Raw genomic sequence first — 24,346 nt, 5'->3', positions numbered from 1 at the left:
GAGATCACTAAATCTGAACAACTGAAATGGTGAAAGAGGTTCTGTACTAAATTGTTCTGTCTTTGCACATTTTGTGATCATTTACTTTCCAACATATTTCATGCATTTAGAATTTATTCACTGAAATGATTTTACGGGGGGGGGTTATATAGCTGTAACTTGCAGAGTTTAAACATTAAGACTGCTTAAATTATAGGAAAATAAAAACTATGTATACACTAAAAAAAAAAAAGAAAATTGCTAAAAATATTTCTGTCCTAATGACCAATCCAGTCCATTCGAGCAAGATCCATGAAAACATTAAAAAAATTAAATTAAAATGAAAAAAAAAAATGCTATGGTGAGTTTCGTTTGGAAGAATTTGACCTTAAATCCACGTAAAAAAACAAAGATTGCCGCTGGGCCTGCGTCCAGGAAGGACGGACTCCCGATGAGATTCTCGGTATTAGCGTCTATCTTATTCCAACGTGTTTCAACGCTTTCATTTGAAGTTGTGTGTGAAGTTTAATGAGCAAGGAAAGAACATCGAAATTGAGGTTGGATCGAAAGCTCTTCACATAATTGTTGGCTTTGGTTTATCCATCAATCATCTGGTTGTTCTTGAGTTTATCCGCGAGGCATATTTAGACAACAAAAACATTCCCGCTCACATTTACACAAGAAAGAAAATGTATATCCCTAACTAAAAGCATTTCTACGAATGTGCATTGAAAAAAAATGCTATTTTGAATTCACTAAATTTTATTCTGGCAAGTTGCTACACCAAATCTAATCCTCAGGATCCAGGTACATTTTTTTGACTACTTAAAAAAAAAAAAAAATACCTAAAGCCACCTGATTTTATTTTATGCAACCTGACGAAATAAAAATACATTATAATATATATAAATGTTAAAAAACAAAAATGAGCACCAACATGTCGCTCAAATATTCTGCATGAGATCAAAGGCAGCCGTCCCTCCCCCCTCTCCTCCTCCTCCTCTGCGCTACGCTTTCTCGACTGCAAACATTATCCAAGCAGCGGCTGCCTTGAAGACACAGACAAGTAGCTACCTGATACCTGACACTAACTTGAGAGCGCTCACCGTGGTCTGCTACCTGAGCTCCTTGCAGCGAGAGGAGTCCATTCAGTCGTTGGCCACTCAATCACCGCCTGAGCCACTTCACCTCCTCACCCATATCTACTCCCCCCTTAACTCCAGAAAACCTCCTTCCTCCCTTGCATTTTTTTTTTGCACCCACCAATGCCGTCGTCATGCTTGTCGATATCTGTATTTGTCGGGTGATTGCAGGCTGACCCTGTGTGTGTGCGTGTGTGTGGGCTCGGCGGAAGAAAGCGAGACACTGCGCTTTTCTGGTGGCGGCAGGTGTGTTCTTTGGCTTTTCATGGGAAACCACCTGAAAGGCAACAAAAGGGTCCTCACCTTCCATCCTCCCCGCCTCCATCTTTACCCCGTCACTCTCTTCCTCCCTGCATCTCACAGTACAAAGGGAAGGAATGAATGAAAGAAAAGGTGGGGTTTAGGGGGGGGGGATGAGGTAAGGGGGTGGGGGGGGGGCGAGGTTGGGACAATAGTGGGCCTCCAGAGATGTGATTAGTCATGGAGTTCAGTTAAGCCCTCCATCAGAGGCCAAAGTGTTGAACTCATCACCTCAGCCGGAGGCCTGTCAAGTTCTGCAATGTGAAAACAGCAGAATTATTCTTTTGGATTTGAAAGACTTTCTCTCGGACAACTCACTCACTTCTTCCATGACCGAGTACTGCCGGCAGTCGACTTCTTATGTAAACGTCAGCGCGCAGGCATCCACGTAATTGACACTCGTCGGTTTGTTTCACAATCTTTATTTAGCCTAATGAACAATACTCGATTATTTGTCGTAAATTAATAATAATTGTCAGTGCAATCAAGGGAAATCAGATAATTTCGCAATGACAGTCCTCATGATCTCTCACGGAACACTCGCAGAACAGTGCTGCTCTAATGAATAATCATTTGATTACACAATTGTAGAACCAATTTAGTGATGCTTTGGCTTTATCTGCAATGAGCAACAGGAAAAAAAAAAACAAGGGCGTATAAAATGATTATTTCCTTGTGGATTGTTGAGAAAGATTTGAGCAATTTGGCTCCCGATGTACCCAGAATGCTGTTGATTTCAGTGCTGTTATTCGTTTCTTCTGACGTGACAGAAAGCGATATTTGCAGCTTATGATACGGTGAAATAGTCGAACAAAGCCGGCAGGTCTACGCCTGCACAACAACAAAGTGAGATAGATGCTGCCTGCACTCTGTTTGATGCTGTTGGACTGGCACCTCAGTCAGCGGTGTGTGGTTTTCGGTTGCTCTAGGCTTGTTTTTTTTTTTTTTATTTAATTTTTTTTTTTTGTGCTTGTGAATTGTACAACTATAATTCCCATCCATGACCTGATGATTGACCCGGACTGACTCGACTGAACCCCTCCGGCAAATGCTGCATCCTCATCATCTGTGCACATTGTTATCACAAACAGCATGTGTATTTGTGCTGCTTTTGTTGCCAGAGCCACTTTAGCATGATGGTATCAGCCATGTCAGAACGAAGAAAGACAGATGAGGAATGCTAACAGCGACTGAAAGTGCTGGGTTGTCTCCATAGAGTTCAATCCATGCAGGACGCAGACGGGCTTCAAGGAAACGCAACACAAAGGCTTCACATTAGCCACAGAAAATTCCAATCATCTGACTAATGCCCAGCAGCAGAAGTCTTGCAACTATGAATAAACACTCACACACACAGAAGAGACTGAGAACACTCCCCGCATTAAATCTGAATCAAATCGTACATCAACTTGTAACCTTTCTTGTTTGGGTTCCAGATCATAACTTAAATGTAGACGGCAAAATGTCGCCATCTTCTGGCAAAATATAGAAAGGCATCACGATCCGTCAAAGTGGAGACGTGCAAGCAGTCCAAAATTACTCCATCTACCTAATTGATTTCGAATTTAACCTTCCAACAATTCATGGGAGAAAGGCCATAAGGACAAAATTAAGTTGCCTCGGAAACCATTGAATCACTTTCTAGCATTTGGCGAATACAAATTAGGTTTGTTGGACCCTCCTCCTAACGTAGTTTTCGTGTGAGGGAAATATATAAAATCATTCATCTGCAATTGAACAACAAATTGTTTATGTTGTTATTTGACAACGCAACATGGATATCATTGTAAATAATTCTTCTACAGTGCAGAACAAGAGATCATTTCACTTTGTCATGCATCCAAAAATGACCCCATCGTCTGGTTCTCCACAAGGCATTGCGTTCGGTCATAATAAGTAGTTACCCTAAATAAGAAATAAAATAGATCTATACCCATATAGATATCCAAGTAAAAATAAATCCTCTTACGATATTATTATTACTATTATCAGAGCTGGGCACTTGACCCTTTTTTGCCGGTCAGTCCCCTCCAATTGTCTAGCTGTGCCTGACTTCTAATAATAGGCGGAACAATTCAATGCTCTTCCACTAGATGGCAGAATATCCCGTGTCACGTGTATCCACCTGTTGTCATTCACACAACTGAAGAAGTCACGAGGACCTGTGAAGGGCTGATTCGTGTCCATTTAAACAGACGCTTATTTCACGCTGAGTAAATAAAATTATGAATAAATCGAGATGAGCTCGTCACTATTCGTTATTTCTGGGGCATTTCTGTTTGGTGGTGAGCCATGAGATTCTTCTTATAGATAAAACGGATGCCTTAATTGCCTCAATATGGGCCAGGAAACACTGAAGCACTGTTCTCTTGCCTGATTTGATTTCACTGCCAAGCTTTGAGTGACCATCTTTTTCTTATCTTACTGTGAAAACGGATGATTTATGTGCAATCTTTGCCGGAGTTTATGTGTTACTCCGATAAGGCGCGCTTGCGTGTGTGTGTGTGCGCGCCAGTGTAGTTTATGAGTGTTTGTTGAGACTGCAGATTATAGAGCTGCCTGCTGATGGTCCCAAACAAATTTCCGTGGGAATGCAAAGTCTCGCCAGTTCCCAATCCCATTTCTTATCTCCAACTTTCCTGTATGAATTATGTATGCCGATGTGGGCCTCCCATACGCTCTTTGTAACTGCGTTTTAAGGCCTCTACTCACCAATCAGACGTGGCCAACTGTTGCATCGGCCTAGAAATGGGCACGTTGGGCCAGAAATGACGGAAGCGGGGGGGAGTAGTACATCTCCAAGCCATCGGCGGCGATAGTCAATGTGTCGCCTTTGACGGTGATGTTGAATATCGCAATGTCTTCCGAGAATGAGCGTGATTACTTCTACGTCTACTCTTCTGTCCAGAAGAGAAACTTGGGTGTTATTCTTGACTCTGAGCTTTTTTAATTATTATTTTTTTAAACGCACATTAAAAATGTAACAAAAATGTTTTTGTTTTTTTTAGCACTTGAAAAATATAGCCTGAGTCCGCTCTTTTCTCTCTTGGATTGGATCGACTACTGTAACGTCCTGCTTTTTGGTGTTCCTTAGAAGAAGAAAAAAATAAACATTTCAAGTTACAATTATTACAATCATACTATTGGCTTCCCGTGTGTTGCAGGATCAATATTTAACTCATTTACTGCCATTGACGACGAAAGACGTCAGAAATCCATTATTTTTTTACGTGGCTGGTAGTGAATGAGTTAATAATTGTAATTAAATACATCTAATATGTCGACACTATCTTTCTGACGCTATCAGAGATGTGTTATTTAACAACATGTTTATTACCATGGTTTGGCGTTTGCAGCGGTGTAAAACTGCGCACCAGCTGTCCTTATTTCTCTGTCTGTATTTTGGGGTCTCTGCCCTCCAAACAAGCAGATTCCAGGAAGAACAGCCCAGTGAGCAAGGTGATGTTTGGACGCCAACCTCAAGTTTTGCATACACATCTGCGCCCCTGATAACTTAGATCAGGAGCAACACCACAGCATGACTAATCGTCTCCTCGCACGCGGGTATATGACCGACGTCCCCTGACCTCCTTTAGGACCCTTCTTCCCCGAGGGCTAGAGTTTGTCTTTTATCATTTTGCACGCATGTAAACAAGCACACACAACACAAAGCAACAAGCTCCGTGCTTTGTGTCAGTCTCTGGGGAATTCCCAGTGAGCTGCACACATACAGGTGATTTGCTTATAATCACTGATCTGGGGGGGGGGGGTGAATATAACTGTTAACCCACTACACCTGGACACGTACACACAGACACTTGTTCTTGGACAACTCGTGTCCGTGATAAGCCCACTCGCAGGCCTTTGAGGTGCCTAAATCCTGACACGCCAATGGTCAACAATGTGTGTGTGTGCGTGGGTGTGTGTGTGGTGGTAATCATGATTCCATTTCACCTGCCAAATGGAGACCGTTAACCTTGAAGTGTCACAAATGCCGGGCAACTGATCAAATCTCTCGCGCTCACAGCAACTACTATGCGTGCTTAGCAACATGGCAAATATGCAAATGTCATTATTTGTGCCGTAGACGCCCACCTGAAGTGTAAATGCTTTTAAATCCAGGTTTTTAAAAAAATGGTTACAAAAGCTATGATTACCCAAAGAATATCTAAAATCAGTTTTTCCAAAATCTTGTTCTTGCGCTTTACATTTTTTTAGTTTGTATATCTTTATTTGAGTCACCTTGCCCAGCCTATACAGGTACAGAAATTTTCATTCCTAACATGAGCAATTGTTAAGCTTCATTTGGGTCCCTTGGAAGACACAATATAAATCTAAGCTATGATTATCACAATTCTAACGACAGAAACCGTCCAACATCCAAATGCTGATTGCCCTCCAACACTTTTCTTCTCGGGTCAAACTCTTTGCCAACGTAAACACCTTCGACCACTAGAGGCAATATTTTACATATTATTTGCATTTGACTTGATATTAACTAATTCTTTTTTACTTCATACAAGAGATTAACTACTATAATATGAATATTTTTCTTCAACTCTCTTAGCTTTAATATTGATGAATGAGTCGGGTGTATTTGTAGTTCTGAGTTGTGTGTGTGATGACAAGACAACAAATGAAAATTCACCGATCTGCTGTTTTGTTTTTGTTTTTTTTTGTTTTTTGCTCTATTCATAATGCACTAACATGCCAGCCAATGGCATCAAAGCCCTAAAATGAATTATTGGAAGTATGTTCAAGTGAAAAGGTCACCAGAGATCTTTGTATGTTACGTATTGCTCAGTTTAGCCCGGGTCGTTCTCAATGAGTCGCTCAGTTACTCACAGGTTTTCGGTAATTACGACAGAGCTCGGCCCCCGCGAATCAATTTCCTGATCAACGCTCCACCTTTTTCGACTGTAAATAAAAAAAGAAAAACGCAGTTGATCGCTCAGCACTTTGCCGATTCAAAGTAGATCATTCCAAAAATAGAAAGTCTGTTTTTCTTTGTGTTTTTCAGACATGAAGCTTTGGCTTTATCTCCTTTTTTCAAGCCTCCAGGTGCAGTCTGGACAATTGCAACTCTAACCGTCGTTCAATTCACTGTGGCACTTAGGGTTTTTCCGGACACGTTTTGCCAGTCTCTTTTTTTTTTTTTGAAGATTATCAGTAACAACATTTACCTTCTATAAATATGAAGTACAACTATACGTTATATGGCCCTAAAGATCACCGGTTTACTAATTCGTTATAGTGTTATAATTATTCCAAGGGATCATTTTAAATCAGAGAATACATTCATGTCGTTTCCTAGCATTGTAAATTTGGAACTGAAGTGTTCGCACTCTCCGGTAATAATTCCGCGTGATGAATTTGTGTTCCAAACTTGGATAACTACAATCTTGAAAGTTAGTGATGTCACTCCTGGTTGAGTTTTTATCATGCTGAGGCAATTGCATGGATATAAAAAGGCACTGTGTAAATATCAGCTGCCTCTCCGAATAAACTTCAAACTATATATCATCAGTCCATGGATACGACCGTATACTTGCTTTGTGTGGTCACGGTGCCCTTAAGCAGCTGCTTGGTTCCATTCATTTCAAAGCTTTATGTATTACTGGTATCACGCTAAACTTGTACGGTGCTTTTGAGAAGCTGTGTATTTAGTGTCAGGGAAAATCCATTGATTGCAAACCCAAAATGAACTGGTCTGAAAAAAAAACTGGGCAAGAAGCGGGGAATACCCGGGGGCTGTTCACTTGACATGCACAGGGTGTCTCGAGCAAGCAAGCAACACATTTACCTCTATGGACTATTCAAAGTCCTGAGTGATACTGACATTCTGACTGATTTGGGGGAAGCTGGAGTAACCAGAGAAAACCCTTGAGAGCAAGGGGAGAAGATTCAAAGTCCACACGGAAGGCCCAATTGATTTAGTAAATCAAATGTGACCTACCGTATTTTCCAGACTTTAAGGCACATAAAGGTACATAAACAGATTGTTAAAACAGTGCCTTTTAATACGGCAACAACTTTGCTAATAAAAACCAAACAGACCAAAGAGGAAAAAAAAAAAAGAATAAATAAATTTTTAAAAATCAAGATTTTTTTTTGGGCGTGTTTTCTGAACAAAAGAGCGCCCCTACAGGTGAAAGAAAAATCCACAGAAAAGCCGCATGGTTCAAAATCTAGGAAAAATGTAGCGGCTTATGGTCCGACAAATACGGTCATTTACTCCCCACTGAAAGTGGGTACTGGGAACGATCTTGGGTCCTCTTATTTTTTATTGTTTTTTTGGGGGAGGGGGTTGTTTTGTTTTTTAAATCCCAACTTTTTTTTTTATTTAGACAGTTTTAATTGAATTAATACGTTATTAGAAATCCACTAGATTTCAATGCACAGGAGTAAACCTACAATGTGGCAGGTGATTTTTTATGCAAAATATTGTAAATAAGACACATTTCATTTGAACTCCCTTTAAATTTAGTAAGCACGGTCATCCTCATGACATCTCCGTAACCAGCCTTAATGAGCCGAACCCCACCCATGCATACGCTACTTCTTCTGATTGGCCCGAGTGGGTGAAATGAAGGAGGATCTGTGTACCGAGGCTATAAGAGGTGGCGTTCAGGTGGTGCATCATACAGGTGGCTGTTTACTTTTTGATACATTGGGAGAACACATCAGAGGAGGACATTTCTATCGGCGTGTAAAGGTATGACTTCAGACGCGATATTGTTGTTGAGCCATCACAAAATCAATGTAGCCGCTTACACTTCCCTTTTTCTCTTTCCAGACTAACCTTAAAATTTTATTGGCTGAAATGGAGACAGTGAGTTCTATTTTTTTAAATGCATGTTTTTGTTTTTTGGGGGGGGGGTCAGACTAGAGGAAAAAAAATATTCTCTCTGGTGATCATATCGTGAACTGCACAGCAACTGGATGTCATGTACGGATTGTAAAGAGTGTCAGTTGCAAACACAGTTACCTTAATGTTGCCTGGTTGGTGCAGCAATATCTAAACACAGATTTGGTAGTCAAATTAAAATAAACATGGTTGCAGTGTTTCTGGCTGGCAGATAGCCACTAAGCAAACAAAACCTTGTACCATGTGACACAAGGAATGAAGATTGGAGAAAAAAAATAAATAAAAGAAATAGTCTACTCAAGTACAAATACTAGTACTCAGTAAAGTAAAAAGTAAAAAACATTTTTTTTTTACAATCAATCATTAATCAAAAATCGTTTGCTCTCTGGTCCTTAGTTGATGTCAAAATTTCACACAGTATCAATCAATCCAGAGTTCAACCATTGTGGATTTTACCAATCACAATTTTTGTCATTTGCAACAATTAATAATAATAATAATAATAATAATAATAAATTCGATTTCGAAGCGCCTTTCAGGACACTCAAGGACGCTGTACAGTGTAAAAAAAAATAAGTAATGAGAGACGTATCGGTACATATCTGTATGGTATGTTTTCAATGTTTTCAAATGTAGGGAGTAATGGTAAAAAATAATAAATAAATAAATAAATTATTCACATTGTGCAATTGATACACAAGTCAACTCAATGTGCTTCACACAAGCTAAGACACAACGCCGAAAACCATTTCAAATATAACAGTTAACGATACTTCATCAGAAAGTGCACTGACATCATTTAAACACCTCAACAGAAAACTTTAAAACATTTTAAAAGTAAAGAAAAAAAAAAAACGATTCAAAGGCCTTAATCAAAGATATGTGAGTTTTTAATCTGGATTGAAACACGTTTACACTCGAGTTCTACTTCACTTCATTCAATTTGCGTGCAGCATAACAACTAAATGCTGCTTCACCGTGTTTACGTCCTTTGATCTCTGCGCTCTACTAATTGCCACAAGTCTGCCGATCTCAAAGCCTCATTGGGTTTATATCCAATCAAGATTCCTAGAATGTATTCAGGACCCTGATCAATGATGAATACACCAGTTGCAGAATTTCAAAATCGAATCTACAGCTGAGTGGCAGCCTTTGTAACGCCTTAACAGGACACGAGTAAAATGTTCGGATTTCTCAATGTATTTCTGCTCTCCTTCTTCGGCAGATGGCTTATGTGACTGAGCTCAGGCTCGGAGGGGGTCGTAGTTCCTGGGCCGGGGCGACGTCCTCATCCTGCCCGGAGGTAGACCTGGAGGTCATCGAGGAATATCTGCAGGAGCATTCACTGGAGATCCAGCCTGCACACGCGCATGTCTCACCTATGAGCAATGTGGTGCAGTATGTGCACTCCCACCACAGCGCCAGGATCATCGGTGAGCATGCGCCCGGCACGTCAACATGAAATTACAGGACAGTGGAACTTCATCTTTTTGCCTCTGCACAGAAAATAACTGGTCAGGTCAGCATGCCTATGAGTGGTACTGTGGTGGTCCGAGTAAGGAATATGAGGAGCAAGCCCCGCCTCCAGCCTGGTCCTGTCCTCTCCAGAGCCAATGGGTAAGAGGAAAGTCTCAGACTTCCACTCAGTTTTAAACATTTGCACCCCTGCAGAATCAATGACAGCGGCAACAGGAGCTTAAAGTAGCTTTATTTTATATTTTCATTTCTTACCATTACAAGATATCGTCACTGTCAGGCGGAATTCTCAAATCTCCAAACACTCCTTTTTGGGAAATTAAAAAAAAATAATTAAATTCTTAAATTGAGTTTAGTGCTTAAGTATCGCTATCGTACTGTTGTGCGCCAACAAAACACAATGCCTCTCCCTAATTTATGTTCAACTTGCTACATTCAATTTGCAAAAGAAATTGCTTTTTTTTTTTATATGCTGTGGTTGATCGGAATATTACGGACATGTCGCTGTGTCAACGCTTAAGATTGCCGTATTTTCCAGACTATAAGCCACTTCTTTTTTCCTAGATTTTGAACCATGCGGCTAATCCAAGGGTGCGGCTTTTCTGTGGATTTTTCTTTTTCACCAGTAGGGGCGCTCTACAGTTCAGAAAATACGCTAAATAAAGCTAGTTTTTTTTCTCTTGGGTCTGTTCTGTTTTAATTAGCGAAGTTGCTGCCGTTTTAAAAGGCACTGTTTTGACAATCTGTTTATTTTATTTATTTATTTATTTATTTATTTATTTTATTTAAATTTATTTTATTCAAAAAGAGTTGCTGCGGCTTATATACAGGTGCAGCTCGTCCAGTAAATACGGTAAGTAATCATTTGTAAATCAAACAGACCATTTGCTGAGCAGCCATTAGTATCTATTTGCACATTTAAATAACCTCATCAATGTGTGATTGTCACAACTTTTAATGGGCATCCCATGGTTAAAATAGCCTCTGTGGTGGAGGTGTTTCACCTCGAGTAATGCATCCTGTAAATTTTTCCAATGAGCTGTTGGTGAAAGAAAACTCACCACTGACTTGCGATTGAACACGTTTGCGACAGGATCACGTTGCCTATACCGACAAGGCGGTCGTGTGTATCGACTCCGACTCTCAATCCAGTTGCTCCCAGTACCACGAATGCCACGATGCCCCTTCTCCAAGCTCCGATTGTGGAGGCAGACCCAACAAAAACCCCTTACTTCTTACTCCACTCTCAGGTACAAGCGCCACCTTCGTTTTTTTTATATGAAGCTTTGATTTCGTCGTCCTCATTGTCCCCTTGTGATTTAATGACATCCCTTTCCTCTTTGACAGGAAAGAGGAAGGAGCGGTTGTTCCAGTTCCTGTTCGAGATGCTGCAAACGCCGTCGATGCGAAGCTGCATCTGGTGGGTGCAGTCCTCTTCGGGCACATTTCAGTTCTCCTCCCAAAATAAAGAACGGCTGGCAGAGATTTGGGGCCGCCGAAAAGGGAACCGCAAGACAATGACCTACCAGAAAATGGCGCGGGCATTGAGGAATTACGCCCGCACGGGCGAGATCCAAAAGGTGAAGCGTAAACTCACATATCGGTTTGATGAGAAGACACTGAGAGGCCTCCAAGGAGACGCGAATACGGTGTAGGGTGGAAAGCCTAAAAGATGTAACATATCAATACTGAGTATTTGAGAGGCTGAGAAAAAGCGTGACACGATGAATCGTGATGTAAATCTGATAGATTGTCAAAAGATATCTACTTTATAAGTAGAACCGCTTAATCATCTGAGAAACGTGTTTCCTGTCCTTGTGGTTCTGTAATACAGATGTGTTTGTCAGAAAAGAATTTATTTGTGCCTATTATATATATATATATATATATATATATATATATATATATATATATATATATATATATATAATTGCAGTGATTATAATAAATATTTTGGGAATTGTTTGTATATGTTTGTGTTTGTGCAGCTTCTTGCACTCAATGGCCACACGATTATGAAGTTGTGCATGATTTTAGCAATCTCGTGTGAGCTCCATTTCAAAATTTTCACTTGACAAAATTAATATTGCGTTTGTTTGTATTTTAAAATCAGCCCGATAAGAAGGGTTATTAGTGTTACTTATTACCTTTAATTTACATTAAAAAATAACTGTTTATTTCTAATTCAAAGTTCATAAAAGATTAGCAAAATAAGTACAATCTCGTTGTACAGTGCAAACTATCCCAAGAACTGCACAACAATTTATGACGGTGTTATGTTAGTTCATTCCACAATGTGGTACATTTTATTGAAATGTAGTGCATTTTTAAATGTGCATTTAACGCTATATCTCGGCAGTTGACTTTTTAGGGTTTTTATAGGATTTTATTTGGGTTCATATTTTTATCGTTGTTTTAATTGACTGTTACTTTTGTTTTTTCAAGTATATTTATGTTTTCTTTTCTTTTTCTTTTAGTCAATTGGGGGGGGGGGTTCTTTGTTGTCCTTTGACGTTTGCATTTTTATTATGTGATTGATTCAACTGTATGAGACGAAACAAATGCCCAAGTGTCAAGTTACTGCTAAAGACAATTTTATTTCTTATTGTCGTTTGCATTTTAAGACATAAAAAAAATCCGCATCGTGTAGGCACGAATGAAACATTTTCATTCTGGAGCCACACTAAACACGACAAGTATGTCATCTATAGGCTGCTGCATCTATTCTACACTGACACGCTATGCAAGGACAGAGTGAGGTTCCATATTTTCTCCACCGGAGGACGCTCAAGACTGCTGTGTCCATTGCACGGTCGCCACCACAGACACATGAGTTTCACCGTGAGCGCTGACTCGTACGTTGAAATTGCCGCCATATTGGAGGTGGAAATATGAAGCGATCGATGACGAGGCCTCGTTTATTAGCAATATTACCTTCACAGTCGCACCTTATGAGTTTACCTTTCTCAGGTAAGACTGAACAAGGACTTCGAATTGTATTTAACTGTTTGGTCACGATGCAGTAAGTTTGCAAATTGAATTTGCACGACTCATGGCTAACATTATGCATTCCCTTGGCGAAAACGGCCTCCAAACGCAGAAGCCTTTTCAGTTCCACTTTGTAACTACTACTCTTATTGTTGTTGGTTGTTTAACTCACTTTTCTCACACTTTGTAGGCTTCCCAAATTTCTTCCAAAGGTCTTGGGAAGTCGTTCGAAGTGGTAAGATTTTTCTTCTACTCTTTCTCCAGTGATTGCTATATCAAGTTATATTGCGAAATCACAGAACATCTAAATGTTTAATCAATATCAGTTAAAATAAATGCGTATGGTACTTATTTAGAAAGCCAACATGTCACAACTACGGTACATTTCATGATCTTGTCACACCAATTAAATCTCGAAAATTATATTAATATTGCAATATTCATCATCACATTGAGTGTTGCGTTCAATGGTGGTTTAAACACTCATGAATTAGGAAAATGCATACAATTCACATGAAACGTATTTGCGGCATTTCACTTTTACCACCATTTTTTTTTTATTACAGCCTCATCCCAAAATGAAATATATTTTTCATTTTCTAAAAATTCTCCACGCAACACCCCACAATGACAGTGTGAAAAAAATCTTTGTGTTGATTTTTATTTTTTTCATTGAAAATTTAAAGTATCGTTCCAGCCAAGATGGATGATTTTGCCCGAACAAGCTCAGCACCTTTGTCAATAAGTACAGCCTCAAGCCCTGTGACTATTACGACGCGGCATTTTTGCTCACTCATCTTTACAGCACACTATTTTCAGATCTCTCTGATTGGTGGAGTCCTGCAGAGTTGGTTCTCCTCTCTCCGCAGATGACGGCTGGAGTTATAACAGAGCGACGATGGGGTTATTGGTCACTTCCCTAACTAAAGTCTTTCTCCGCCGATCGCTTAGTTTTGAAAGCCGCCCAACTCTAGGAAGAGTTTGGAACTTCTTTCATTTATGGATGATGGGGGTCACTGTGCTCATTAAACGCTTCAAACGAGCAGAATTTCTTTCAGTTGCCTTCTCCTATTTGTGCCTTGAGCCAATCCTGTCTCAGAGGTCTATAGACAATTCCTTGGACTTAATGCTTGATTTGTGCTCTGAAATGCGCTTTCTCCTGTAGGACCTTAATGTCCAATTAAATGATTTTTATCGCAGTAGACTCCAATTAAGTTATAGGAACCTCTCAAGGCTGATCAGTGGAAACATGATGTGCCTGAGTGCAGTTTTTAGCTTTGTGGCAAAGACTGACTACTTAAGTACTTGAGATTTCTTACTTGTTTTCTTTTTTTTTTTTTTTTTTAAATAATTCAAAAGCACCGTTTTTTATGTTGCCATGGTGTGTTGTGTGTTGAATATTGATGGGGAAAAAAGTCCATTTTGAAATGTGCCTGCAACATAAAAAAGTGAATCCCTGTGAATACTTTCTGAATGCATAAATTGTATGTGAAGCCTATTCTCAAAATTATTTTGTTTGTGTTAATAGGAATTGGCTTGGTGCGCTTATCGCTATCCACACTCACGCAGAAGCAAGGTAGGTTTGAAGCAACTTTATTGTCATTTACAACTAAAAGTTAGTCACATGACACACTACCAGACACAGTTATCCATCTATGGCTCAAATATGTTGTATATTGACTTGCAGAACAATTGCGTTGATCTTCCACTAGAGGGCAGAAGGCAAAAAAAATAACCTGTTGAATACTAATTTTATTTTCAAATAACCCCAGATATCACGTTAAGCAAATGTTTTAATTTAATATATTGAGAAAACTTCATGATTAACATTCGGGTTACAAAATATACATTTTGGGGACATTTTGTTGAAACAGTTCCAGTTGTTTGTGAGCTTCTCAAGGAAGGCAATAGACTGTATAGTTATCACCTGAGCAGGGTGTAGACCCACCCACCAAACTATACAACCTACTACCTCACCCTGACAAAAGCCCAGTTCAGATTCTCGTCCACCTGTCAAGTAACCTAATACACCACCCGGGAGCAAACACAAAAATGGTCACAACAGTCCACGTATGCTGCCTGCATCTGCTCTGATTGGCCAGTGCAGTTGTCACCTGGGCGATGGTTGGCTGAGTAAGCTGTCTCCTTGGGAAAGACAGTAGATTGTATAGTTATCTCGAAAAGAGGCTACACAACCCTCACAACTATTCAATCTACTACCTCAGGCCCAAGGGCAGCATTCATGTTGCTTCGCATGCTGGCCTCATCAAGGTCACACACTCGGGATGCTACAAGAGAAACAGACACGGGGGTTATTTTTGTGTTGTTGTTCAGATGCAATTCAGGTCAGAGCAATACATTCCATCGTCCGTTACTTGTTGATTACCTGATTTATCAATGTGAATAATAGTAGAAAAGTGGATTGAGGGAATATAATGATGACTGAACAGTGCTGAGAAATGTCAAAAGATTTCATTATCAGTTAAAATATATGAAAAGCATCATCACTGACGGGAGAAATGTGTAAAAGACAAACAAAGTACACACTCACTGGCTTCCTGTGACTCTAGCATGTGATCGAAAGAGAAAGAAGAGAAAAAAAAAACGAATCGCGTCTGTGCCAGGAGCTCATTTCCGTTTTGCCAAAAAACTGAGCTCATTCCAGTGGGCGATCCCTGTGCTGCTTCTCAGATAAAGGTAGACACGCGCACGCGCACGCACATTGTGGCACACTTGCAAACATGGCTGCCGCCAGACGCCTCGGCTCGAATACAGGACTGGGATTCTGCCCTCCGAAACAAAACAAGGAAATACAAAATGGCGACGTGCGCTCCGGCCATTTTAGGTCTGCACTCAAAACATTTTCTTCCATTATGGTGTCCCGTGATGCCGTTCCGTCTCGAGTGAAGGAGACCCGAACTTGTGCCGAACGGCAAGTCGCTGCCAACTTATTCAGACGAGACAATCACAGATCAAGGTCGGGCAAAAAATGTGGCACAAGTGACTTAGTATTTCAAGTAGCGAAATGTCTGCGAGGTACACAACAGGTCCAGTCCAGCGTCACTAAGGTCCCATAGACTCTTTTAGTCTGATTTGTGGACCTAGACAGAAATAAGGCGGAGGTGGGCGCTGTGTTGGCGTGATGCCCATCCCTGCAACAGAGCCAAGACAAGATATGTTTGGCCAAAAAGAAAACAGCCCCTGACTGGAGTGGACAGTCTAATATTGAAACGGCACAATGCGAGTGTCGTTGGGGGGGCAAATATGGGTCACATGGCTGAATTATCTGCTTCTGGGTCAATTGCATGTTGGCCTCACAAACCAGAAACAAGATAGTCAATATCCCCAAAAGTTTCCCTTTAGGCCAGGCGTGGGCAAAATACGGCCCGGGGGCCACATGAGGCCCATTAAACGTTTTAATCCGGCCCGCCGAACTTGAAAAAAATTAAATGAATGAATCTTGTTCATGTTTTATTTTCTAAATACTGTGGTTTTTCAAAGACATATATTGTTGTAATGCTGTTGTTCACTTTCATTTAAAATTAAATGTATTTTTTTTTCTCCGATGAGGTGAGGTTTACCAAAACACTCCATCCATCTGCTCCTGGTCCGGCCCTTCTGTCAAATTTTAGAACCCATTGTGGCCCGCCAATCAAAAGGTTTGCCCACCCCTGCTTTAAGATGTCAGATGCTATGCTGTGAGAAATGCATATTGGTCAACCTACCACCTTTTTTTTGAATTTATTATTATTATTAACTGCATGCTGACAGTAAAACTGCAAACGGCAAAATACTCTGCGAGCTTGCTGACAGGATAGACGATGACAAGGTGAACAGTATGCTCATTTTAGCATTTTATGAGCCAGTGGAGGACATTCTCTTCGCAACTTGATTCAGTTTGCAAGCAGCTGTATCCTGTTTAAGAAATATAGTTTGAATTTCTGAATGTTTTTCATATATGTTCTGTAATTTACATGACACTATGACGGGGTGGCCATATTAAGCTTGACAGAATCCCGCGATACATAACGAGAATACAAAACGCAAGTATGATTTTTTTTTTTTTTATTCTGCAAACAGACACACTTTCAGTCTCCAATGAAGGAAGACGAAATGCATCCCATAATGCCCCAAAAAAGATAATAGGTTTTTCTTTTTATTATTTGTTAAATTTTTTTAAGTTGAAATGACCACATAATGACAGGGTGGTCAGCAATTTTTTGGACAAATGCAAAATGCTCAATATGATAAAGAAAAATATATATTTTTAATTATATTATAACTTATTGTGGACAGTAAAACTATGTAAAAATGATTTAGGATCATTTAACCACTTATTACACACACCGTAGTTAGCATAAAAATGTGTGGGCCAAAATCACATCCAATGGGAAAAAAATGTATAAAATAAGGGAAACGCCTTTTAGAAGACTTATCATTACTCTGGTATGTGTTTAAATATGTGGCCTCTTATAATAAAACTTCAGTTTTACGATTATTCATTCTGCTAAATTTTCAGGGTGACTTGAGTGAATCAAATGAGGACACCAAAGTCACTTGATGTTCTTATTGACCCAATTTGAAGCCAAAGTCCATCAATCTAGTCATGTGAGGTCTTCCGGGTGTAACATTCAGTGCGCGGATTTTCACTAGCATGGGAAATGAGTGCATGTTCTCGTAAATCCAACTCGGCAAGCTGCAGGATGACAGATTGTGGACGGGAAAAAAAAACGGTGCCAATCAGCATCCGGGATTGAAGTGCCAACTACAGTATACAGTACGTGTGATTTAGAACGACTTGCTTCCAACTGCGTAGAAATAGTTTGTGGAAGGCGTCTTTCTGTTGGAGCATGACAGTAAATTCTGTAAATGCATGTTCTTATATGATTGGGGTGGACTAGTGCGGACGTTTTGGGTGATTTTGATGAAGAGATGTGGCATCTTGACTTTAGCACGGCTTCCCGTCCTTGAATCTGGGAAAGTCGCATGAAGCCATGAAACCAACAATTTGGTGCTGTGTTTTCGTTTACTAAACGCGATGTCGCCATCTCAGCCCACTGAAGATCAATAAAGTATACAAATCATGAGAATGAATTCAACGAAAGCTACGTTCACACTGCAGGGCGTCATACCCAATTCAGATTATTTTTTAATTATTCTTTTTTTTTTTTTTGCTAAATCTAATTTTTTTTTATATAATCATTCACACTACAAAAACAAATATGACTACTAATGTGAACGTAACGCGCTCGCTATGTAACATAAAAACGAAGTACGAGTCAAGTGGTGTTCACCAAAAAAAAAAGCTAACTCACATGGCGCAGTGTTAACGGAAGTAAATATGAGCCCGCATATCGCCAAAGCGGTGAACTGGGAGGAGATGGAAATATTTTGGGGATATGAGGCAACACTCAGCGAGCTTCTCATTTCACGGAGACGTCTACTAATGATGACATCACGTCATTCCGACGCGTAATAAATAAATTTCCACGCTATCACCACACATGCTTCATGTTTCAAGTGTCATTAAATTTAAGTCAAATATAAAGACAACACTTTTACTCAAAACAACTTTACAGATTCAGTCTCCCTTATCAAATATTCTCCCCCGCCCACGCGGCATAGTGAGTTTTTCATGACGTATAGGTCGGAGGTGTACTGTTGAGCATTCACACCGCAGGCGCATCGCATACATGTCCGATTTATATTCGCATACGAAAGTTTTTAGAAAAATCTGAATTGTACTGTTCACCGTGCATGAAAAGAGACAGATACGTGTCGCATAAGGTCCAAAAAAAAAAAAAAAAAATCGGAATTGAGCTGCAATGTGACCCGAGCCGAACATAAACGGATGTTTGCGGTTCTGGGTGCGTCGCATTTATGGAAAACACACAATTAAATTCGTAAATCAACAGACACCCCAAAGAAATTGTCAGAAGCTGATCAAAGCACGTCGATTCAAGGAAATACCCGTCAGTCTCCCCAGTCATGAAGAATGCTTGGCACAAATACAAAATGGTCACCAGACGACTGCAGAAGAATGTGTCTCTGTCACTCTTTTGCTCTCCCAGTTTCTCGCCAAGATCCATGCCAAGAATGGGCAGTGTCTGTGTGTCTGGCAGAATTTCAATGAGGGAGGAAGGAGGCAACGGGGCGGGGGACTTGGCAGAGGTTTATGTTAGCTAATTGCTTGAATGACGAATTCCCACAGTTAAGATGTTAAAAAAAAAAAAAAGATTCATCCGGATTATCTTGTCATGCTGCGGCTCCAAAGTCACTTTTGTCGTACTTTCTCGCGATCCTTTACGTTTGCTAGAGAACTAACACCGAGATCCGTCAAGGCCCGCTTGGCATGACGCTCGCACTTAATGCTCTTTAGCTCCTCATTAGCCCTTCTCAAACACAAAAGAAAGCATGAGCGCACAAATGCATGCTTCTCAACCACAGTGACGCACTTGTTTGACCGGAAGCGTCAGTTTAGCTGATCCTGCTTTAATACATGTTAATTACATAGAAATGCCTCCGACGCTTTGAAAGCTGACTGGTGGGCAAACGTGAGTGACTCCGATTAATGTGGAGGTGAAAGCTCCATTGTGTCCTTATCACACTGTCCCACCATCTTTTCAAACATAGATAAGTCCGTATTCCTAAAAGGTGCTTTCGCATAAGCTTGATTGGGACATTTGATGCTTGAAGTCGACTGATTTGTTAATCACGTATTTCTGTCGTCTCGTTTTCCAATTGGTCAATTTACTAAGGGGCCATTTTGTCACTTTCTGTCGACTGAAAATGACATCACAGTTGCTCGGGGGCTCAGCTAACGACCAATCATGGCTCGGCTTCAGAAAACAGGTGAGCCGTGAGTGGTTGTTACCAGCCCGAGAACGTGAAATAGAAACTGAGAAATTTTTTGGTTGCCAAGCTACGATGAGCTCCGTCCTACAATGCGCTTCCATACAGAAAAAAAAGATGATACCGACAAGCTTGTAGATTAGAAAAAAAATGCGTCGGGTTGCCGCTAATTACAACAACAAATTTTGGGAATAACAGTGAGTTGTATTATTTATTTATTTTTATTTTTTTTTAATTTGCCTGTCTGTTGAAATAAGGTTGTGGAGCGCTCACCATGCTGAAAAATCAATTATGTAATATTTGAAGTGGTTCAAATGATGACAAATAATTTTAAATCCTTCATCCCCTAAAATTTGACAAAATCATTTGCATTGTCATCGGTTTTGTATAAGAATCTTTCTTGCTCCTCTATCGAGCACTTACTATTTAGGATCAAATTAATCGCTAATGATTCGGTCTTGATGGAATTGTGGCCAAATGGAGCCAGCAGATTTACTGCTGATTCAATCTCACTCGTTTGAATAATTTTTTTTTTTCTCACTAAATGCACTCGTATAATCACAAGAACGTAAACTTCTGTAAATTTACTGTGAATTTATAATTTACTGTTTTTCATCATTTTAAAAATACTGTGACATATTCATCCGAAGTATGTAAATTAACACTTAAATTAGTCAGTTCACGAGAACAGTAGATAACAGCATAAAACTATGGATTGCTGTGGCTTTCTCATTTGAGAACAATATCGTACTGTATTTTTTTTTAAATAACATTAGGAATTATGAATAAAAAAAAATTGCGACAGAATAAAACCGGATTTTGAGTCATGCAGTAGGCACTGCATTCCTACGTCACCTGACAAAAAAATACGTTCCACTTTGTTAGTAAACGCCTTCCAATAAAATTAACCACAGGGGTTTACAGGCGTGCTGATTTGGCAAATACAACACTAGACACATCGACGGGACCACCCGATAGTCATCAAACTTTACAATATTGCTCTATTTCCCCATCCATAACTCCGGGAGATACACTTCAACTTTCTACGAAGCGAATAGCGGTGCATGCGTGTTACTGAATGCGCGATAGTTTTAAGATAGAAGCGCAAGAATGTCCACTAAAACGTCCTCCAGTAATGGAAACTGAATCCCGCTCGGTCCGAGTCATGAGTTGTGGTGTCCATGGGCAAGACGCTTCACCCACCTTGCCTCCAGCATCACTCACACTGGCGTCCGACTGGGTGTGAATATTTGCTGGTGGTCGGAGAGGCCGTAGGCGCACACTGTCAGATGCGCTTCTGTGGCTACGTGAATAATATCAATCCGTTGCGAAAAAAGCGGCATATAAAATCTGATGGGATTTATTATCATCTAAACCGCCGTGCAACTTTCCTGCTCTCATCAACTGCCATCCAAAATACATTTGTACATTGTTCAAATAAATAATCCCCGCTGCCAGTAACAACTGCTATTTTGCAACGACATTCTTTACAGCGTACGCAATTTCATACAAAGCTTCGACGTGATTCGGATGAAACAGCTGCAGCTTCCTGTGTGGCACCAGAAACTTCCCGTCGCCTCGCTGCAAACGGCGACAGGTCAACCAAGATATCAGCCAATATGCTTCAAGCAGGAAGTCAAGCCTGATGGCCTCAAGGAGAAACATAATGACGAAACACACAAAGTTCATCCGAGGATACGCGAGGAGGCGGGAAGGGAGCGGTGCCACTCCCATGTCATTGCCCCCACGCTGCCTGCCCTTTTCTGCTGTCTCTCGCTCATCGCTCTCACATGATGAGGCAGGTAAAATGACTGCCTGATAAAGGAATTCATTTGCATCCTAATGCCCGAACAGGCGAGCGATTGAACATGCCGGGTTGATGTGACTCAATCTGGGGGGAAAAGGCAAAGGAAGCAGGGCGCCCGTCCGTATATGGCGTTCTTAAACACGTGGCATCTCGGCGCCATCTTAGAAGCAAGCGATTGCGATATTAACAAAAGGCTCGGAAATGTCGATTTTTACAAATATATCGATATTTGTTGGTTTATCTTCTCATAAAGATAGCAAGAATTCATCCATATGTTCAAGTTTAGCCTTCTAATCACTCACGTAGAATCCAAAGGCATTTTTTTTTTTTTTTGCTCAGCTACACTTTTCTTCTTCTTCTGCCAGCTTTGTTCAACCTGCCTCATTTTCTCGATGCGAACGATCAACACAATCCACCGAGGATGTTAAGACAAACATTCCAGCCGCCGCTTTCGAAAGACGATTGTGCAACGCTCAAACGTGTTTGGTCCTTGAAGAAAAGAAAAAAAAAAAATGTTTTCCTCAAAGACAAAAGTGCAAACATTGCGTGAGGCGGAATGAGAAATACCGCGTTACTTATCACGGCAGTTCACACTGATAAGAGAGCCAGCACGCACCTTCGTCGTCCTGCGTTCGTGATCATTTGAGAGTTAAACGTGACCTTAAAGCGACGGGAACCTCGGCGGTTGCTCACCGCTTTCAAAACTTCGCCAACAGGACCCCTTACTGGCACCCGCCATTGGACGCCATGACACCTGTTCGCCATGGAAAAACCACGGAAAGATTGCTCACTTCTCCGTCCGAAAATCCGCGAGGGAGGGGGAGACGAGCATGAGCGAGGAGAGCCAAGAGAGTGTGAAGGGGACGCGAGAGACAGCAGGGAGTCCCGGAGTCCCTCTGAGCTCGACAAAAGTTTCTCCTGCTTTGCCCATCGAGCCAAAATGGCACCGTGCGGCGTGGCAGCTGACGACGACCGACACGTTTACAAGCCCAAGATCGCGACGAAGGACGGAGCGAGTAGGACAGCAACGTGACAGGGCAGTGAAACAGACAGCGAGAGGTGTTTGGAGATGGGGGGGAAAAAGGAAAAATACCTGGAGCCTGCATGTGAGCGGCGACCTGGGCGCGAGGACTGGAAGAGAAGAGGGCCATGATGGCGGGAAGAAGGGAAAAGAGAGGAGTAGAGCACACCCTCTGAGAGCAACACCCCTTTTTTTTCCCACAATCCCCTCCTCCTGACGCGAGTGCGTCTGTTCACGCACGGTGTGACACACAGCCCTACAAACACACATCCGAGAACGAGCGGCGGCGACTCGAGCGCACTCTGAAAACGGAGTGCGGGCGCCGAGGCAAACTCGCGAGGAAACGAAACGGAGACGAGGACACAACAGATGCCACTTGCAAACATCCACGTGATCAATTTGCCAGCCTTTGGATCGCCCTCTGCTCTGGCCTGCGCTGTATTTGCCTCCGTCTGCCTGCCCACTTTGGCACGGCTGCCAAGAGGGAAAGAGAGCGAAGGGAGGGCGGCTGTACACACACACACACAGAAAGAGGAAGGGAGGGACGCGCTGTTGCGAGAGAGGGCGAACCGAGAGGAGGAGTCGGCGAAGGGGAAGCGTGGAAAGAAAGAGAGCGTTACAGTAAAAAGTCACATGAATTGTCGCGAGCAGATGCAGCAGCTGGGCCGCTTGCGTGTTAATGGCCGAAAGGCACACCCGCTCGCCTCGTTCCGTCCTCACGCCGTGACGGGCAGATGGCGAGAGCCAATCGAGCCGGCGCCATATTGTTCACCCTCGCCATGTTGGCTCAATGCTTTTACGAGAGCAACAACAAACAGATGAATATTTGCCGTTGAGTTTGCCGGGCATGATACCATCAGCATTTATTCACGCCATTATTCACTTAAGAGGGTAGTCAATATTTAAAAGAAATACTCAATTTCAGTCGCTGCCTCATGGATTGGTGAAAAATAGAAATCCACCTTCTCTGCGCCTGCCCGCGGGCCAATCACGGCCCACGAAGCACCCGGGCCGACCAATGTGAGCTCACGGCGGAGCTGACATCATTTTAAAAAATGCAGAAAACAGGAAAGAACCCCCCCCCCGCCTTACTTTTCACAAGCACCTGACGACGGCACATTTTTCAACGAGTTCTCCCAGTCGTTCCAAAACTCACCCAGGTGATAACAGAAAAAAAAAAAAAGCAATGGTCCAGGTTGTCTGCTTCAACTCCACTTTAGTCTTGACTTGGAGTTAGGACACACACACACACACACACAAATACACACTTGCAGACACACAACTGTACTGTACTCAAACACACATGTGGAACTAACAATCCAGTTGTTCCATGGAGACTCGTATTCAGCCAAGAGCTCGGACGGCCCCTCCGACCTGACGTCACGTCTCCTTTGTTGTTTATGAATTTATTTCTCTCCTCAGCTGAACTCAATGAACCCAAAGTACCCACCCAGCTCCTCCCCTCCTCTTGCTCCTGTCCTACAATTACTCCCTGCGAAAGAAGGCAGGCGCATACAGTACATCTATAACAAGGGATAAGCTCAAAGGCAGAAAGGGGGGAAGGAAGACGAGGCTGAAATGTGACTTTTTTTTTTTTTTTTTTAATGCTCCTTTTCTTTCTCGACGGCTGCCTCGCGTCTCTTCCTGCTGGCTTTGTAAAAGTTTCAGCTGTACGACGAGCCGGCCTCTTTTGGCACTTGTCCAATTCTTGACTCTTCTGTCCCTCTGCAAGAAAGAGAAAGGCGGGGAGGACAGCTTTCGTGACAGCTGGACTGGTATCGGTAGTTGTCCTCACAAGACAAGTCAGCGTTGTTATTTCATACACGCGCAAAAAAATTTGCGGATTCATATGGATTAACAATTAAGCATTGTTTGTTGGCTTGGAATGAGGTGAATGGAGGAAAGTCATGCGT

General features: G+C 41.5%; 1 protein-coding gene and 1 long non-coding RNA gene across 5 annotated transcripts in view; one reads left to right on the top strand and one right to left on the bottom strand.

Moving 5' to 3' along the window:
- LOC148339670 (uncharacterized) overlaps positions 1-11,527 on the top strand; it is a 39,423-nt gene extending 27,896 nt beyond the window's left edge. Inside the window, exons 2-6 of one of the 2 annotated variants that reach the window (XM_088290263.1) lie at positions 8,218-8,253; positions 9,515-9,722; positions 9,794-9,906; positions 10,859-11,015; positions 11,113-11,527. In XM_088290263.1, coding sequence (XP_088146389.1) covers positions 8,245-8,253; positions 9,515-9,722; positions 9,794-9,906; positions 10,859-11,015; positions 11,113-11,420 — 795 coding nt within the window. In that variant the 5' untranslated portion in view covers positions 8,218-8,244 and the 3' untranslated portion in view covers positions 11,421-11,527. The remainder of the gene's footprint in view (positions 1-8,217; positions 8,254-9,514; positions 9,723-9,793; positions 9,907-10,858; positions 11,016-11,112) is intronic. The other variant, XM_088290264.1, reaches the window with a different exon arrangement.
- A 2,803-nt stretch (positions 11,528-14,330) lies between these two features.
- On the bottom strand, positions 14,331-22,950 carry LOC148339669 (uncharacterized). Of its 3 annotated transcripts, XR_015842537.1 has the most exons (4): positions 22,506-22,950; positions 14,974-15,041; positions 14,868-14,898; positions 14,331-14,461 (listed from the first exon to the last, which is right to left on the bottom strand). It is a non-coding gene; the product is annotated as an uncharacterized LOC148339669 (long non-coding RNA). The 3 variants fall into 3 exon arrangements; XR_015842538.1 differs by lacking the exon at positions 22,506-22,950 and adding an exon at positions 22,106-22,495 and having other exon boundaries at positions 14,331-14,898; XR_015842539.1 differs by lacking the exon at positions 22,506-22,950 and adding an exon at positions 15,305-17,661 and having other exon boundaries at positions 14,331-14,898.
- Between the last annotated feature and the right edge of the window lie 1,396 nt (positions 22,951-24,346).

This window comes from Idiotropiscis lumnitzeri, chromosome 3 (genome assembly GCF_059441095.1).
Source record: "Idiotropiscis lumnitzeri isolate Australia: NSW breed Sydney's pygmy pipehorse chromosome 3, RoL_Ilum_1.0, whole genome shotgun sequence".
NCBI lineage: Eukaryota > Metazoa > Chordata > Actinopteri > Syngnathiformes > Syngnathidae > Idiotropiscis > Idiotropiscis lumnitzeri.
The sequence above is the reverse complement of the archived record's forward strand: the minus strand, read 5'-3'. Positions and strand labels throughout refer to the sequence as shown.